The sequence below is a fragment of the Triturus cristatus genome, chromosome 4_1 (genome assembly GCF_964204655.1).
Source record: "Triturus cristatus chromosome 4_1, aTriCri1.1, whole genome shotgun sequence".
Classification (NCBI taxonomy): domain Eukaryota; kingdom Metazoa; phylum Chordata; class Amphibia; order Caudata; family Salamandridae; genus Triturus; species Triturus cristatus.
The window spans coordinates 355,135,071-355,154,008 of record NC_140585.1 but is presented as its reverse complement, the minus strand read 5'-3'; the positions used below and the strand labels follow the sequence as shown (position 1 = coordinate 355,154,008).

Here is an 18,938-nt window from a genome sequence, read left to right as displayed (position 1 = left end):
CTTTTTAAGTGCTTCTCTGTAATGATCTGACACTTTTTTCAGTACTATTGGTTTGTTGGTGAACTCTGGAATTATGTACTGCTTGCTTTGATACACGTAATCTTTAGATCGCTTCTCCCTTCCTCTTCCCCAATGATATTCATTTATTCCATTATTAGATTACATTTTCCAGTCCACCCAGGAACTATTTGACTCGACATTCTGACGCTGCAACCACAGAATGGTTGCAGGGTCCAGTTGTTTCATTTCGTTTTTGTTTGTTCTTACTTGAGAGATTAGTAAGGCTTATCTTCATTCCTATTTATAGATTTAGTTAATTAACAATGTCTATGTCATCCTACTGTCAGATGTGTAGCCGATACACACTCCATATGAAACTTAGCAGATTCCTCGGCCAATTCGAGTCCCTGACTCTGAAACAACATTTCATTTTCCAGCTCAAGATACAGCCAAACCGTAATAACATCCCAAGCTCGTTATAAAATTTGACCTCATCAATATCAGTTTACCAAAAAATATCTTTTGGATATACAAGAAACAGAATACAATATACTTGAGTTCTCCGAGACTTGATTCAAGCTCCATCCACCCACCTCTTTTGATGACCTAAAACTGAAACAGAATTATAAGTGAGAACAGAAATCCTGAGGGAGGGTACGGGGTGAACTAATACACATTGTGTCTCCGCTCAGAAATTCCAATTGTGCACTTTTTCAAAGGTGCGGTCACACTGTTTTATCAACCCGAGTCCTGCCTTCACCAGAAGTCATCTTTTGACGTCCAGGCCTTACACCGTTGCCTATAAATTATTTAACTTGTATAAACATGAAAGCAGAAGATTTAAAAAAAAGGGGTGTGTGACCTCACTCATATTATTTAAAAAATATATATTATTTAGCTGATCCCAAGGACATACTTTGTCACACACTGTATCACTAGTACACAGATAACGTAGAATCAGTAATGTAAACAGTATTTTCTGGTATGTCAAAATTGAGACAACCCTCCAGGCCTCCCCATCTTCCCCTTCAGCAACCTCTCAATCAACTTCATAAAGTTGTGCAGCACTATTCCGGGATTGTGAGGGGTTTGCTTACTTCAGCAGTCTGGATCTCCCAATCTATACCATTGTAGGCTCTCCAGCCTTCCCCTAGCGTTACTTGTTCGGGCCGCTCTTCTATTCTAAACGTGTGATTTGTTCATAGAGTTAAATCTTTGTCTTTAATGCTGCAGTCCCATGCATGGGTTGACCATTCATTAATAACCTCCTCCTCTCTAACCTCATCTACTAGCCTAACCCTGACACCAAACTAGGTTCGACTTCTGTCCTAGCCAGACATTTAAGTAATTTATGGGAAGAGCAATTCAACAGATTTTACTAATGACCCAACATAAAGCTTTTGGTCCCATCCAATCCAAAGATTCTACTAGATAGTCTGCTCTACAAAACGACCAATACATTGTGCAAGGTTGAAGCACATTGGTTAAGGAAAAATGAACCTAGGAACATATCTTTGTCAAAAAATGAAAGACCTATATCTCTCCTTGACGCCACTGTTCAGGTGATGGGTAAATTGTATTACATAGCTTGGAGGAGTGGCCGAATATGAATAATATCCTATCAGATAACCAATATGGTTTTAAAAAAGGGGAGGTCAACATGGGACCAATGTTTGAATTTGAGCTTACTAATATAAAAATATACAGCTGCGGAAAAGGGCTAAAGTTTTCTCTCTTTCATGAACCTATCAGCAGATTTTGACTGCGTCTTCCATTCAAAACTGTGGTCGTTTGTGGAGGAGGTAGGTATAGAAAAATAGCATGTGTCCGATTTGGGTGGAATCGTGAAATGTACAGATTCTTATAAAATCCAAAGGGCTGTTAGATAGGGGTGCTTCGTAGCCCCTTCTTTTTTCTCTGTACACAAAGAGTGGATGGAGACTCTTCTAAAATCTAGAGCTATGAATACTGCCTGTATTGGGTCACGCCCTCTTCCTATTCTATTATATGTGGACGACGTGGTGCTAATTGGTTGCAAGGGTTTATCAACGATTATATACTTTTCATGCAGGATCTAAAAGTAAATGAGTCCAAAAACCTATACTCTGACGTGTGGGTTGAGGCCTAGGAGAAGACCTGCCCATTTTATTAATAGCATTATAGTAAGTGAGGCACTCTAATTTTCTTATGACTGTCCTGCTCGACAGCAACTTCTCCTGGAAGGCTATGCTGTTAAACAGGATATCAATGTTTGAGAAGTCTATTAATGGCTTATCTAGCTTCACACAAAAAAGTGGGAGCCAAACCGGTGAGGGAGTTACTAACAATGTACGCCAGTAAATGTGTGGTGATTGCAACTTATGGTGCAGGTATGTGGGGCATGATGAATGTGCACAGCATTCAACAGGTAGAAAACGCTATTCTGAAACATTTATTGGTGGTCCCCGTAAGTTGCTTGAACTGCATTTGCCACGATTACCTAGGAGCCCTTTATATCATTGATAAAATTATGTCGCCCCCTCTTTTACTCTGGCATTCCATCTGGCGAGAGGAGGAAACTGTATTAAATAAACTCCTGCTAGGACTGCCTGAATTAACATTATGCTTCAGAGATCCCATGGTTAGCATATGTTAAGTCTTACTGTGTGGAGATTGGACTCCCGGATCTTTATATGGTTCCAGAATCATGTTTAAATATAGATAAGGTTACCTTAAAACAACTCTGCCTGGAAAAAGCCCAGGGCAAAAGATGGGAGGTGGACAGAGTTAAATCTACAGTATCTGCCTATAAGTCGGTGTTCATCCATGAGGGTTTGCAGTCCTACTTGTCCCTAATCCAGAATGTACAGCAACGTTTAGTTTTAACCAGATTTCTGTTACATTTTTTACCTATATTGGTGGGTTATCCTGATAACTGTCAGTGGCTGGTGGGCTTATGTCCCTGCCCATGTGAATGTGTCTCTCCACCCCCACCCCACCCCAATCGAATTTGCACATCATATTTTTTGTAGTTTGTATGTCGCAGCAAGAACAAAATTGGTATTGCCCATTTTTAAACTTTTTAAATTTAGACATTGCAGAGCCGGCTTTACTGTTTCCACAACAACTTCACTGCCCCCAGGTTTGCTGTGCCATGGCCTCTTTTATTTGGCAGATTTAAGATATTTGGAAATGTGCTAGATTATTATGATGACTCAAGAAGGGTACGCTTTTAAACAATTTTTTAATGGATATTTGCTTTTAGGCGCCAAGGGTTCGATTAAATAATTGTGGTTACTGTGTAGGCGTTATTTGTATATGTTGTATTTAAAAGCTCTTATCTATGAGGTATGAAGTCTATATTTTTATCAACTCTGTGGTTTTATACTGAACAGTAATGAATAAAGATTTTTGAACTGAAGTGAACCCACAAAGATATCTTTGTCAACTGAACTGGCTAAAATGAAAAGCAAGAGTTCTAGCCTGGAAAGATAATGATGCACCTCACTTAAACAATAAACACACACCTCACCAAAGCCATCTACGAGGCAACCAAACAAAGCATATCTTCCCAAAAAAGAATGAGCCCTTAAGTGTTAAAAAACGTACCTTGTACATAGCAACAATGTGAAGACCGGTTGAACTTTGAAATGAAGATATGAACCATCAGAGAACCCATCACAAACATGCAATATTTTCACTTTTTCAGCCCCTTTGCTCCAGTTCTTACCCACCTCCTTCAAACTCCTGAACCTTTTTCAAATGTAATTACATTTTCTGTTCTTAGCCCCACGGTCCCTGATCGATAAAAATTCACAATCATCAACCCTTAGTGATTAAACCCCTTTGGTAGTATTCTGTTACAGAGGCTTAAAAAATGGGCAGGGATATTTTGCCTGGTCTGACTAGATTTGATCATTCCATAACTTAGGTGAACAAGTTTATATTAAATGTTCTGCTTCATGCTCCCCAAAGTGCAGTGAAGAGTACCACAATGTTCTTCTTTCTCCTCTCTTCACAATCTACCTGATCCCTATTACTGAACTTCATTATCGTCAACAGGACCAGTTGCAAATGTATGCTGGTGATACCCAGAGCCGTCTCAGTCTGTAAAAGAGCACATCGCAGAGTCCCTAGATGAAATGACCTAGTGGATGAAGGAGAGTTCCATCTGACCCACTAATTTGGCCACTCTGTCTCACAAACCTGGGGTTCAGTTCAGATGTTGATTGCAGTTACATCTCTCAAATCAATGCAGTTGTCAAGGGAACTGTCTCCCTTTCCGAAAATCATCCTAAAAAAAAAATGGTAAAGCTAGACAACTGAATTTACCTAAATTTACTGAGACATGACCATGTGAGGTCAGGTGTTTGACATACCCCACTGGACAGCATACCATTTAGACCGCTCTGCATCTTGTTCAAAGCATGCTGGGCAATGGCCTTACCTCCCTTCAAAAATTGTCTTGTAACTTTGTACCTGCTAGGCATTGGTTTCTTATCAATTGTTTCAACAATACTACTTCAAGAAAATAAAATGGGATGGAAGATCAGTGGGATTTCACGGACTGACTCTTCAGAACACCCTTGTCTCAAAGCTGAATTGAACTGAGTGCAATTGAAGAAACTCATGAAAAGCAATCCTTTATAGGTGGCATTAAGTAGAACCAGCCACACCTATGTGAGGGATTGAGGAATGCTCGATTTAATATCCACCCTTAAAAACAAAGAAATATTTTATCCTCCAGCAACACCATTCTCGGGGAGTTATGGCCTCTATCCTTGTTAAACATGGCTCTTGATTTTTGCCAGAAAGCTACCTTTGTGTCTGGTAGCTTCTGCTGTCATTTATCAGTTTCAAATTGAATTTATTGCACCCTACCAGGGAAAGCTTTTCTATAGGTTCCATGTTTTGCAGATATTTGTTTTCTTAAACATCCTCTGCAGTTTTTTTGGGGGGTTTTCCCTTTTTGAGGTACATTAGATATGGATAGCACATATTTTTCTTACATATGGTTCTCTTGATACTTGTTTCACACGTATAACATTCTAGAAGATTTGTATAAAATTATATTTTAAACTCTCAGTTCACATAACATTCCTGGTACCCAGAGGTTGGCTGCCTTTACAGAGTGATTGATTAACAGTTGGGTAAATTATCATAAGCCTGGAACTTAAGAGCACAAGTGATTTACCAACTCTGTAACGAATGTTCTTGGCAAAAGAGAAAAGAAAGAACATTAAAACAAGGGTGCTATTTAACAGAAGACAGGCATACTCATTTAATTCTTAATTTGTAAGGTGTAGGGAGGGGAAAGGAGTTTGATTCAAAAAGCAGTATGGAGCTCTGTAAGCATGTTGGGTACGCAATCTTTGGTCATACATTTGCGGTTCCACAAATGTCAACCAAGGCGTTACTTTATGAGTAAATGTCAATGGATGAATCGGTGTGAAGCTTAGATAAATGTTTTCTGTGTTTGATTTCAATGTTTTCAACATCCCTATCAGAAAGCATGTGCAAGACTGTCGCTGTACATCTCATACTAGAATAAATATTAAGTAGTGTTTCTTAGAAAAATGGTTTATAGTGCTCCTCTGTGCTGCTGTGTTAGGATATTTTCCTGTAATTTAGCTGCCATTTACCTGAAGAACATGGTGACGCAGTACTGGCCGGATCGAGAGCCACCACTTGGAGAGGCTTTGTTTCCCTTCAACATCCATGAAAACGATCGCCAGCAGATCCGTGACAACATTGTGGAAGGAATTATTCGATCTCCTGATCTAGTCCGGTATGGCATATTTTTTCTCTCTTTCTTAATTGCATTTTTATAAATTTGAATAAGCGAACAAGATTCTAAATATGTATATGAAGCAAACTTTGAAGCATACTGTATTAAAAAAAATTGTGTGCCTACCTTAGGATATAGCACTTTCACACCAAAGGTAAAGAATACAAGGCATGCTTCGTTGTACGTGCTTTGGATATTATATATACTCGCGTAATTAGAATAGCTGATAGAAGACAAAGCCTCTAAAGTTAAGTGAAAAATTCTTCTAGATGGCATAATATACTTTGTTTCATTCCAAAGAGGCATACTCCATTAGGGTGGTTCACAAAGCTCTTTCCAAAGGCGTTGCTTTCTCACACAAAGTCCTTAGGCAATCAGTCCTCTTTGATCATTAGGTCTCGCCTGACCCAGCGCATGCGCTGGTCTGGCGAGACATTTTGTGAGGGCTCCAAAAAGTGCTACCAGGCCAGCCTAGAGCTACAGTGCATGTGCGCGGGCGCGCGCGCCGCGCTTTACCGCGATTACTTTCACTTTCGCGGCCGCACTGCCGCTTTGATGTTTGATCGTGATCGCGATCACTTTTGCGGGCCGCACGGCCGCTTTGCATAGACAATAGGTCTCGCTTTTGGAACCTTATAAGTATTTAGTTATGCAACTATTGCATAGCTAAACACTTATAAGGTCCCAAAGGTGAGACCTATTGGCTATGCCAATGCTTGTTTTTTAGGTCTCGCCTGACCCAGCGCATGCGCTGGTCTGGCGAGACTTATTGAGAGGGCTCCAAAAAGTGCTACCAGGCCAGCCTAGAGCTACAGTGCATGTGCGTGGGCGCGCACGCCGCGCTTGCCGCGATTACTTTCACGGCCACACGGCCGCTTTGATGTTTGAGCGCGATCGCGATCACTTTCACGGCCGCTTGGCATAGCCAATAGGTCTCGCTTTGAGGACCTTATAAGTATTTAGTTATGCAGCTGTTGCATGGCTAAACACTTATAAGGTCCCAAAGGCGAGACCTATTGGCTATGCCAATGTTTGTTATTAGGTCTCGCCTGACCCAGCGCATGCGCTGGTCTGGCGAGACATTTTGTGAGGGCTCCAAAAAGTGCTACCAGGCCAGCCTAGAGCTACAGTGCATGTGTGCGGGCGCGAGCGTCGCGCTTTACCGCGATTACTTTCACTTTCGCGGCCGGGCGGCCGCTTTGATGTTTGATCGCGATCACTTTCACCGCTTTGATGTTCTCTGTGAGGTTTCAATAGATTGCAGCAGTTAAAACAAGCATTGGCATAGCCAATAGGTCTCGATTTTGGGACCTTATAAGTGTTTAGTTATGCAACTGTTGCATGGCTAAACACTTATAAGGTCCCAAAGGCGAGACCGATTGGCTATGCCAATGCTTGTCTATACATGGAGCCTGTGGTGTGAGGGTGTCCCCCAGTGTTTGAGGCCTGTACACTCTGATGGGGCTCTCCACTCACTTCTCCCCAGGGCAGATAATTGTGCAACATGTGAACTGATGCCTTTGTTCTGATACAGCAGTCTTGTGCTAGTTCCAGCATGCCACTCATAATGGGAAGTCTGAGCACAGCTATCACTACACTGTTTTCTACATATCTGTCAACTGGCTTTGTATCATGAAGTAACTTTAAATGAGTCTTGCTCTTAACCCTTTGCCTCCCCTTTGTTCTCATTAACTTCTCATTAACGTTGGAAATTATGTACATAACTTGCACACCGACACAAGACTGGTTGGCTCTCTGCCTGAAACATGGCAGGTATAAGCTTGTATCTCACAATTGTTTTGCAATATGTCCCTCCTCACTTGTGCTGTGCTAAACATAGTATCCTTACCATCATGAAATCCACCTTGAGCAACATCGAAGTTGAGATCCTGCGAGTTGCTTGGCTGACTATTGAACTGCCTTTCCCAGAAAAATTAGAGCAGTCACTGCTCTTCCGAAGTTTGAGAGCCATGAGATCCAACCTATCTCTTTATACTTTGTAAACAAATTGTGTAATGCCTACCCCACAAACTTGATTGTTGTACATTTCTGGCGGATACTTCTAAGTGCAGATTCCTCACCTTTAGAATATCCCTGTACACCAGACTAGATCTGAAAGATTTTTCAGCACCGCCCCTGTGTGCCAGTAGGTGGTGTTGTATAGCTCCTCTCTGTCCTGGACGTGATACTAGATCAGCATATAAGCACCACCCAAGTGCGCCGACATCAGTTCCTTTTGCACCGTGTCTTTTGTGCCTGAATCTAGCTCCCAGCCTTTTCTTGTCAGCTGTCGGGATTTTCCTTTAAAACTTTTCTTTCCAGTGTGCAAGGGAAAATATCCACTCATAAAACTTCATGGTTTAATGTGTTTGTAGGGACTGTTGCAAACAAATATATGTAAAGCAAACACAAGATGATGGACGGAGTGCCAAAGCTTTTTAGACACTCACCCAGTCACAGACCTGGGTTGAATCCATCATCGTTCATTAGCTCACTTTGCCCCCCCAGTTCAGACCTAGCTATATGCAAATCAGTCTTGACTTCCTTATGGAAACAATCCAGCCCGAATTGCCAAGCCAGGTCTTCACTGGACCGGAAACAAGCATCCAGGGACCGGTTTCGGGGTAACACTCCTCATCAGCCAGGCTAGCTTGAATCCAGTGGCAAAATGAGCAAGGGAACCATGTGTGGGCATACCCTGCCAACTTAAGGCGCAATAAACAAACACAAGGAGATGATGGACGGAGCGCCCAAACGTTTCAGACACTCACCCCCAGTCACAGATCTGGGCGTAACAAATATATGTAACACAGCCCTAGGAAGTGTGTTTCTGGAGCTTGGGTTTGGGCCATGATTCCAAGTTGTGCCAGAACTGTGCCTTAATTCACCCAAAGGCAATCCTGGAGCATGAAGACAAGCGGTATGTTGGCGAGCACTACAGAAAGTTGAATAAAGCCCGCTCAAAGTCGGGAACATAGACCCATTTCTGATCTCTAGGCCATTCCTGCGACAGATCTTTGTGGTCCAAGTCTTCAAGTAAGTCCATATCCCCTTAAAAAACAAGATCTCCAAGCCTTGCCTCTTTCCATCTGAGAAATTGTGAGAACTACAAGGTGCTCCTCTATCTTACACCCAGTCCACCTACAGAGGAGCTGCCAATGCTCTAGATGCACCCCAAAGTCCTGGGTCCATCAGTGCTCCCCCACAACAGATCTTCAGCACCTTTTCGGATCCCTCTAATGCACTTATGGGGCCCCATTGATCCGAGGAGCCCTCCAGACGGGCTACCTCCGGCATGTCTTTCCTCTGTGCCATCTCTGCCTCCTAAACCCATTTCGAGTTCAGCTCCGACTTTGAAACCGATCCGTTAGCACGATTCATGCCTTGTACCATAATTCTAACACGTTACTGCTGTTTCAATGTTGTCCCTGATGCCACACACCTCGAAGGACAATGTCAATCCTATTCTTCTATCAGATTCCACACCAAATATGTCTCAACCATGGAGGAAGCCATGTTCCAGCACAGTTCCGGTGCACCCGGTTCAATATTCTGTGGCTCGGATAAGACCATGCCTTTGGTTAGGAGCTGCCCTTCAGTGCTCCAAAAACTGTTCGAATCGGTCTCTGATCAGAGCCAACAGCTTTTGTTTGATGATGGTTGGGACACATTTTCACCACAACATGATAAGGAGAATTTTTTATCTGAACCTACAAGAAACCAGTGAGCTGGACACTTCTCTGACACAGGGATGGGTTCTCCCCCTGGCTCTTCCACAGAAGATTTATAATTATTTGCTGTGGTAATTAGACGGACAGCTGAAGTCTTAGATTTACAGTTGCTTTCCGTTGAGGTAAAAACCAACATCCTCATGAATCTTTTGAGAAATTTGGAAATAAGATGCTTTCTTCAGCTAGCTTCCCCTTGGGTCAGTCAGCATTAACTGTTTGTTGGGAAGGTACTCCCTTCTATTCTAGTACCTGATCATTGAGATCTTGCCAGAAGTCCCAGAAGAATTTTGTACCAACTTTGCAAAGACCATTCAAGATGTCTAGGATACAGCCAAGAATGTCATCCAGTCTGACCTAGACTGACTGAATAGTGTTGTGCTCTGGAGCCATGCATGGATGGGAACCAAGGGGTTATTCGTTTGAGGGGTCTTGCCTTTTTGATGAGAAGGCCAACTCCGCCCATGAGCGCTCCCAAGTGAGTAGAGCCCCTGCACGTTCCCTCAGTCTCTCCACACCTGCAAAGTAGTATACATGCCAATTTCACCCCTTTGGAGGCATCTCTAGCTGTTTTGCCTGGAGAGTCTACCAACTTAACAAAAGGTAACAAAACTCTTTTGAGGTTAGAGGAGAGGACCCAGCAGGCTTGCAGGGACAGCGAACTTCCCAGTCCCTGGTCCCTCCGGCACAAGCCTCCAAGCTGCTTCTAGTTTGCCCTTAGCAGTACACGATCACCCCAAGGGAGGCAGAACCAGTAATTTTCTCCACTCGTGGGCAAGCCATAACATCTGACAGGTGATCCTCCAAATAGTCCAACAGAGCTACGCCCTGCCATTCCTTTCTGTCCAACACATGTTCTACTCCCATAAGAGTCGCTTTTAGGGGACTTTTTGTCCATTTTGCTGCAGGGCGTTCAGGCTGAGAAAGGAGTCTTCGGGGGGGGGGGGGGGGGGTCCTAACCTCAGAAATCAGAACTGGGTGTTACTCTTGTTATTACCTTGTCCCAAAATAAGGTGGAGTTCTTAGTCTCAATTTCTTCCTGTGGAAGGGCAAATTCATGATGCTAAGGCAGGCCCACGTTCTATCTGTCCTGGATCAAGGAGAGTGGATGGTGGTGTTGAATTTGTAGGACGCCTATTTACTTATCCCTGTTCAACAGACCCACAGGCGCTAGCTGCAGTTCAAGGTGGGCCATGAGCATTGTCAGTCCGCCCTGCTCGGTTTTGGCCTCACCAGTGCTCCTCGGTTGTCCATGAAGGTAATGATGCTGGTCTTAGCATACCTTCAGACCTTGGGTGTACCAGTCTTCCCCTACCTTGATGACTTCCTGTTGAATATGGGCTCACCACAGACAGTTGTGGACCACCTCCAGACTGTGGCAAACATCTTTACATTACTGGAATTCATGATCAACGTGCCAAAGATATACCAAGCTCCTTCTCAGAGACTTCTTTTAATTAGATATGTTGTTCGTTTGGGCTATGAGCCTGATGTTTCATTCTCGGTCCTGGATCTCAGTGAGGATGGCTCTGAGGCTGCTTGCTCTATAGGTCTCCTACACCCTGCTTGTCAGCCATGTCAGATAGCAGATGTGGGTTCTGCAGGGGGATCTGCAGCACCAAGGGCGCCTGTTGGACTTCATCCAAGTTTTGAAGTAGACTGCAAAAGATCTGCAGTAGTGGCTGCTCAACTACAGTCGGACCAGCAGAAGATCACTCTCCCTACCCCACTGAGAGCTGTCAGCGGTGACAGGCTTGTCACTGCTAGGTTAGGGAGGTTATCTGTGAGAGATGATTTACAGCAAGTGATCGAGGCAAGGGGAAATGCCGCACATAACCACTGTCCCCTATTAATATTAGAAGAGACAAAGTAATTCTGAAGATTGAGACTAAGTGCAAGAGTATTAGGGGAACAGTTACCATATACCTCATTCCCAGAAACAAATTCTGTTTTAACTTAATCAAGATTTGTTTTACCCAGCACTTCTAGTCAATCGTTATACTATGTATCAATTATTGTTGATCAGGGTCTTTCCAATATAGAAACACATCCAGTCTACAACTTTAGTTCGAATATCAACGAGAATCCCGAAGTCCAAATTGCAAAAAACATTTAATTCTTTTTCAAAATCAAAATTCAATTGTAGCGAAAGCCAACATGTTTCGTCCCGGACTTCTTCGGGGGTACAAAAATATATACAACAATATAAACAAAATTAGATGAAAGCCACCATATTATGATCAAACTCGGTGACATCAACATACAAAAGCCTCATCAAGCTCTACTCTTCTCTTTTATTGTATGTTACAAATTGGATTTCTGGTTGGCAGAGGTATGCACCCTGTCCAAGCAGGAATCTCAATCCTAGTCAGGGTAAGTCACAAACACACCCTAAATTCACCTATGCTCACCTTCTTGTAGCCTGGTACAGAGCAGTCAGGCTTAACTTAGGCAATGTGTAAATATTTGTGCAACACTTCAAACAGTAACACTATGAAAACACCACAAAAGACCCCACCACAGGTTAGAAAAACAGAGTTTATTTTTACAAACAATACAAACCCAAAAGGGCAAAAATCCGATAAGTAGAACTTGAGATATGAACTGTTAAAAATCACGCTTAGAAGCAATAAGCACTCACTTAGAATATCTGGTCGCGCCAGACCGGGACATAGTCAGAAGTTCAGGCCGACCGCTATGGAGCGTGGATGGAATACAGGGACCCAATTAGGCCAGCTGAACAAAAGTACCTTGATCCAGGCTGTATTGTCATTGAAGAACATGTGGGGTGCAGCTGAAGTGATGTCACCGACAATCCTCACAGTGGTGGCGATGCGCGGGCTCCCAGTCCTCACAACAGTGGCGATGTGTCTGCTCCAATGAGTGTAAGGGCTTTGTGGTGGAGTTCTAGGTGTCCTCGTCGAGGCTGTTGGAGATGTGAAGACCTTGAGCCGGGGTGAGCGTCAAGCAGTGCTGGTTCTGTAGGTGATGCATCATCGTCGCTCTCACAGCAGAGGCAATGCACCGGTTTTGGTCATGGGACCGGGCAATGCCCGGTTCCGACCCACCCAATGGCCCGATGCGCTGGTTCTGGAGAGAATGTGTGGCTCTTGTTGAAGCAAGCACTTTGGCTTCACTTCCAAGGGTCCAGGACTGGGGTGGCACCACTTGGCAGGGCAGACTCACAAATGGCAGAGTCCAGGTGGAGCAGCAGAAGAGTTGAAAGTCTTTTATGTCCCTGAGATTTCAGATCAGGAGGCAAGCCTACAAGCCCTTGAAGTCACTCTGGGTTCAAGTGATGCGTGTACAGTCCTTCTTACCCAGGCAGGGGAACAGCAGGGCAGCACGGCTAGTCTTGAGTCCAGCAAAGCAGCATCCAGCAAAGTGACAGTCCTTCAGCAGCACAGCAGTCCTTCTTCCTGGCAGAGTCTCCACAGGTCCAAGAGTGTACTGAAGTCATGGTGTCAGAGGCCCAGTACTCATACCCTCTTGGGCCTTTGAAGTGGGGGAGACTTCAAAGAAAGCTCTTTGAAGTGCACAGAGTTCTTCCCTCCTGTTCTGCCTCCAGACTCACTACAGAGGGTTTGGAGCCTTTTGTGTGTGGACAGGACACAGCCTATTCAGGTGTAATTGTGAGGCTCTGCCCAGCTCCTCCTTCTCATATCCCAGGATGTCCCATCGAGTCACACCTAAGCTCCCTTTGTGTGTGGCCTTCTAGAGGGAATATACAAAGCCCAGCTGTCACCCACCCCAGACAGAACAAACACAGGCAGCAGGCATCAAATGGCTAAAGTAAGAAAATGCCAACTCTCTAAAAATTGCATTTTCAGAGCAGCAATTTAAAATACTACTTCACCATAAGTTGTGATTCTTATATTGTGAGCCCAGAGACACCAAACTTATTCTCTCCACAATTGGGAAATACACTGAAAAGATGTAAAAGGATAATCCTAATGTTATCCTATGGGAGAGATAGGCCTTGCAGTAATGGAAAACAATTTTGAAAGTTTTCACTCCAGGGCATGTAAACTTAAAAGTACATGTCTTGTCTTTTAGATACATTTCACTCTGTCCTCTGGGTTGCCCAGGGCCTACCTTAGTGGTGACATATGTAAACAAACGGAAGGTCTAGGCCTAGCAAGAGATTTATCTTGCCACGTCATAATGGCAGTGTAAACTGCACACAGGATCTGCAATGGCAGAGCTACTTAATTCTGTGGCACAATGAGTGCTACAGGCCCACCTATAGCGTTTAATTCACAGGCCCTGGGTACATGTAGTGCATTTTATTAGGTACTTATAAATAAATAAAATATGCCAGTTGGGGGTGAGCCAATATTACCATGTTCAGGGGAGAGAGCACAAGCACTTTAGTACTGGTTAGCAATGGTAAAGTGCACAGTCTTAAAGCCAGCAAAAACGAGGTCAGAAAATGGAGGAGGTAAGCAAAATCTTAGGGTGAAAACCATCCTGAGGCTGCCAGGTCTAACACTGTAATAAACAGGTTATCTGTGAGAGGTAGAGGTCAGAGTACTCTGGTCTCCAGGAGAGACCCGCCTTCACGTCATCTTGTTGGAGTTGCCATCTATTTGCTTGGAATTGAAAGTGTTCCTGCTGTCCATCCAGGGGAGGCTCGCTTAGGTACTCACAGACAACACCACCTCTATGTGGTATTGTAATTAGCATGGTGGGGTCCTGGGCTCAGTGCCAGGAGGCTCTGTGCCTCTTGACCTAGCTGACTCGTGAGGGCATCTCTCTGATCGTAAATCCCCTGGTGAAATCTTTAAATGCCAGAGCAGACAAACTCAGTCGTGATGCCTCACAGATAACGAATGGCAGCTACACCCAGCAGTGACACAATATCTCTTTCAGCAATGCTGAGAACCCTGGCTAGATGTCTTTGCCACCTCTAGGAACATACATTGTCAACTCTTTTATTATTGTACTTCCCAAGAAGGCTCTCTCGCTCTCATAGCAACAATCTGCCTAGAGTGGAGCATGGGACTCCTGTATGCCTGTGAGTCACTGCCTCTCTTGCCCCGAGTTTTGAAGAAGATCCGAAATAGCAAGGCCCAAATCGTCCTAGTGGCTCCGAATTAGTCTATCGAGTGTGGTACTTACAACTTCGGGCATGAGTATCTGTCCTTCAAGAGGATTTTCTGTTGCAGCAGCAGGGCAGAGTCCTGCACCCAGGCCTTTACAATATACAACTCGATGTGTTGAGATCGACTGTATTTGAACTCACTCCTGAGGTACTGGATGCCATTCTAGTGACCAGACATCCCTTTACAATATCTGTTTACATTGGTTACTGTGATATTGTTTAGGCTTAGTACGGCACTCCTAACACCGACCTGTTGCAGGCTAACATGTTGAGTGTCTTACTGTTTGTTTTGCTGTTGGCCCAGCAAGGACTTGCAGTGGGCACTGTAAAAGTTTATGGCAAGTCTTTTGACCTTTTTGCGTTCACCCGACCAACCGCCCATTGTGACCTCATGTCTCAAAGGTTTAGTTCACATATTTCATCCTTATCCCTTAGGGATGCTACTGTGGGACTTCAACTTGGTCCTTACTTTCCTGATGTGCACTCCTTTTGAGCCGTTGCCTAGGCGCCCTCTACGTCTACAGACCTGAAGACTATCTTTCTCATTACGATAATATCAGCTTGTCAAAGCAATGAGCTTCAAGCTTTAATATTCCAGCCGCGCTACACCCCCTTCCTTATGGACAGGTGTTAAAGACTAGAGCGGCCTTTCTTCCAAAGGTTGTAACTGCCTTTCACGTTGCAGTGCATCACTCTTCCAACGTTCTTTGGCCCTCCTCTCCCCTCAAAAGAGGAGGATATACTCCATAGATTGAACCTCAAAAAGGCTCTAGGCTTTTACTTTCATCATTCCAAGGACCATTGGGGATCTCCAGGGTAGAGAAGGACAAAGCAGTTCAGAAACTGAGTTTGTTCAGATGTAGAGTACTCTGCATTAAGATCTTCTATGTATTGGCCAACAGCAGCCTCCAGAGGGATTAAAGGTCCATTCTACCAGGACCAAGGCTGCTACTATAGCATTGGCATTCAGAGTGCCTGTCCTGGATATTTGTAAGGCTACAAACATTCACGAAGCACAGTGGCCTTGATAGCCAAGTCCGACTAGAAGTGCATTTTGGACTTTCAGCCCTACGGAACTTTTTGGTCTGAGTTATTCCACAGAACCACCACAAGGGGAGGTACTTCTGTGGTGACTATTCTAAAGGTGAGGAATCTGTGGTTAGAAGTATCCATCAGAAGAACAAGTTACTTACCATTGGTACCGCTCTTTCTGGTGGGTTCTCTGTCTAGTAGCAGATTTTCTCACTGCCCTCCCACCTCCTCATTCTGTGGATTGGACTATTTTCCAATTAAAACGGACCAATTAGAGATCTGTATACCAGCATGAACATTTAGTTTTTGGGCTCCGCGTCCAAGGGTGCAGTGGGTGACCAGAAAGAAGCCAACATCAACATACCTGGGTGGCACTTATGCAGCTCCAACCATCACTTCTGAGGTGGAGCGTAGTCGATGTGGAGCTGCATGATGCTGCCTACTGGCTGGCAGGTGTTGTGCTGAAAAATCTTCCAGATCCACTCTGGCACCTGAGGATATTCTTAAGGTGAGGAATTTGCAGTCAGAGTATCAACCATAAGGAGTGTTACCCAAGGTAAGTAACATGCTCACATGCCTTGAGAAGTAAACATTTTGTTGCGGTTTTGTGATTTTATTATGTTCTCTTTCACACATCACAATATCATCAGTCACAATACCACCTCTCTGTGTTACATCTGTATGATAATCCTTATTTACATCTTTTGAATTTATTAAAGGCACTAGAAATTGAAGGTCTGGGTTATTTGAACTTCAGTAAATATTATGACTTTCTTCCCAGTCATCTTTGTAACCTGGATATTGGAACTGCACAAGATACCACTGACACCAATCACTGTACGATTAATAGGGTTTACTATTTGCCATGCTGTATACATTCAATTTTAGGCTATTTACAAACCTTCTATATAATGAAACCTCTCTATTTGTATCACAAGGCTCAACTGTCCAGAAACTCTTTAACTGGACCTCGAAATAATGAAGTAGCCGGTGGGTGCTTCTTTTGTCCGTTCTCTTGTTTAAATTACAGGACTCAAAGATAAGTAATCTCAGTACCTGTATTTAATTACCCTGTTACCAGGTTTGCAGTTGAGTTTGTATTAATGTTCTCAAGAATATTATGAAGACAAAGGTCACTCTTTGTTTGGAAAGTGGTGGGAAGTGGAAAGATTATGATTATCATAGATTATGCAAACTATATGTTGAGGTAACATGCTTTAACTACCAACTGAGGTTGTTATACCAGATATGCTGCGGTCATTTAAGAGACTAACTGTCCCTTGAGCCAGCATTTTAGGTCTTGCCTACTAGATAGTGCATGCACTGTCTATTGCAAGAAGTATTATTAGCTTACATTGGGCTTGAAGTCCTTCCAGTACTTACCATTGGTTGGTTGCATTGTCACTCTCATTTGCTTGCTTCTTATTTGTTAACATGAGTGGGTGTTACTTCCTCTTATGTTTGTTCCTCTCCTGCAGCATGACGCACTACTGTGTCCTTACACTGCATGCTTTCTGACGCACTACTTTCTTCTATTTGTTTAAGCACTCCATGATAATGCATCTGTTTTCCAACGGTCTTTCGTGTGGTTCTCCCCCCCCTGTGTTTTGCACACCTTTGTGTTCTCCCCCTGTTTTTGTTGCTGTTTTGCTCATGGGATTTTCCTCCTTCCAGCTCTAAATTGCTTTCTCTTAACCTGTTTGCTTTTCTCCCTCGCCTTCCACCCCCCATGTTGCTAGCAGCCTCATGTGTTTCTTCTGCCCCCTTTGGTTATCCACCGTGTTGCTTCCATGCCTTAACCGTGCTGGTTTCCTACCACCCGATCTGGCCCGTGTTACTTAGACTAACCTGCTTTCCCGAAAAGTTTTTTTTTCTTATTTGCCGGTCCAAGTTGTATCAGTAATTAAAAGGAAAACATAAGTCGCTGCGTCATGACACGCTAGGCTTTATTTCATTATCTAGCTATGCTGCACTAACCAATTGACTTTGCCAATGGTTCTTGTGTTTATTTTTATGTGTATCAAAAAAAGTCATGCAGCACAAGTTGAAAAATGAAGACCATCCTCATTATCTGATAACACTTCTCATTAAAAGTTTCAATATTATTAAGTAGGTGTGTACCATTTTGGTAACAGGGTAGTTCTTAGAGAAAATCCAGACTGCTGTAGGTGAAGCATAAAATATATAAGCCACTTTACTTGAATGTTGCAGACTGTGCATATCTGTTTTCTGTGCATATACTACCTGTTTTTGGTATGTTAATCCTCAAATGTTCTAAGGTTGCCACTTCGCTTCATGTTACCAAAATATGAAACAAATATAATAAGTCAAACGAAAAGGAAGCAAACCAGGTATGTCTTAGTTGTGCTGTTATTTTGCATTATAGATTTTAATGCAATAATTTAGTCTTTCTACTTCTAGTATTTATCATTCCAAGCACACTGTCAGACTCATGCAAAATTGTTAAAACATGTTGTAGTCTACTGAGCTTGTCTTGCATTTTTAAGGAGTAAGATAGTAGGACCCTACTGTGAGGCGCCGCAATTGATCAAATGTAGGGACGGTTTTGGAGGTTTTGCTTCATAGTCTGCCATGGCTTCCTAGAGTTTTAAAGCACGTACCATTACAAGTTCTATTACTTGTTGCTTTGTTAGTTACTGATGTGATATTTAAATTTAAAAGCAAAAGTCTTGTTCAAAGCACGGTTGATAGTACTCACTGCCAAGTTTGAGTCGCAATAAATTTTTAACATCAATAAAATACCTCTTTCTAGAGTACCAAAGGGTCGCATTACTGGCAGCAACATACATGTTTTCAGTAAACAGTTTTTTTAAAATTAGTTATTTTAAATCCTCAACTCCATATGTAAAGGTCTTACAAATAGAGTGAGGGTGTGAATCGTATTTACCACTTAATGTATGATGAATTTCTAAGCCAATGAAGACCCTACAACCTTTCGCTTTTCTTCTTTAGATATATAGGCCTACACTTTAATTTAGTTTTGGTAAAATAATTTATTCTGTAAAAAGGTTATTGAATTTAAATGTAATGTCTTTGTATGAATACGTAACTATGAATCAGATGTTAGTATGAGAAATTAAGGTAAACTGTAGCAGTCATTACTTCCCACCTAGGTACTTCTTCCTTCCCAACTGGTTGGGAATGACCTGTGAGCCACAGAGAATATGGGAAAGCTTCTACAAAAGAGCATTTTCACTTTAAAATATTTTCATAGAGCTCTTTTTGGCCTTGACTCTATAGTATCTACCAATCATTCTCCTACCATGCCTGCCGCCTTCTATCTTCT

General features: G+C 43.0%; 1 protein-coding gene across 1 annotated transcript in view; it reads left to right on the top strand.

The window, feature by feature from the left end:
* IPO8 (importin 8) overlaps positions 1–18,938 on the top strand; it is a 557,903-nt gene that overhangs the window by 73,510 nt on the left and 465,455 nt on the right. Inside the window, exon 3 of the mRNA XM_085652356.1 lies at positions 5,611–5,767. Within this exon, the coding sequence (XP_085508482.1) occupies positions 5,611–5,767 (157 nt within the window). The remainder of the gene's footprint in view (positions 1–5,610; positions 5,768–18,938) is intronic.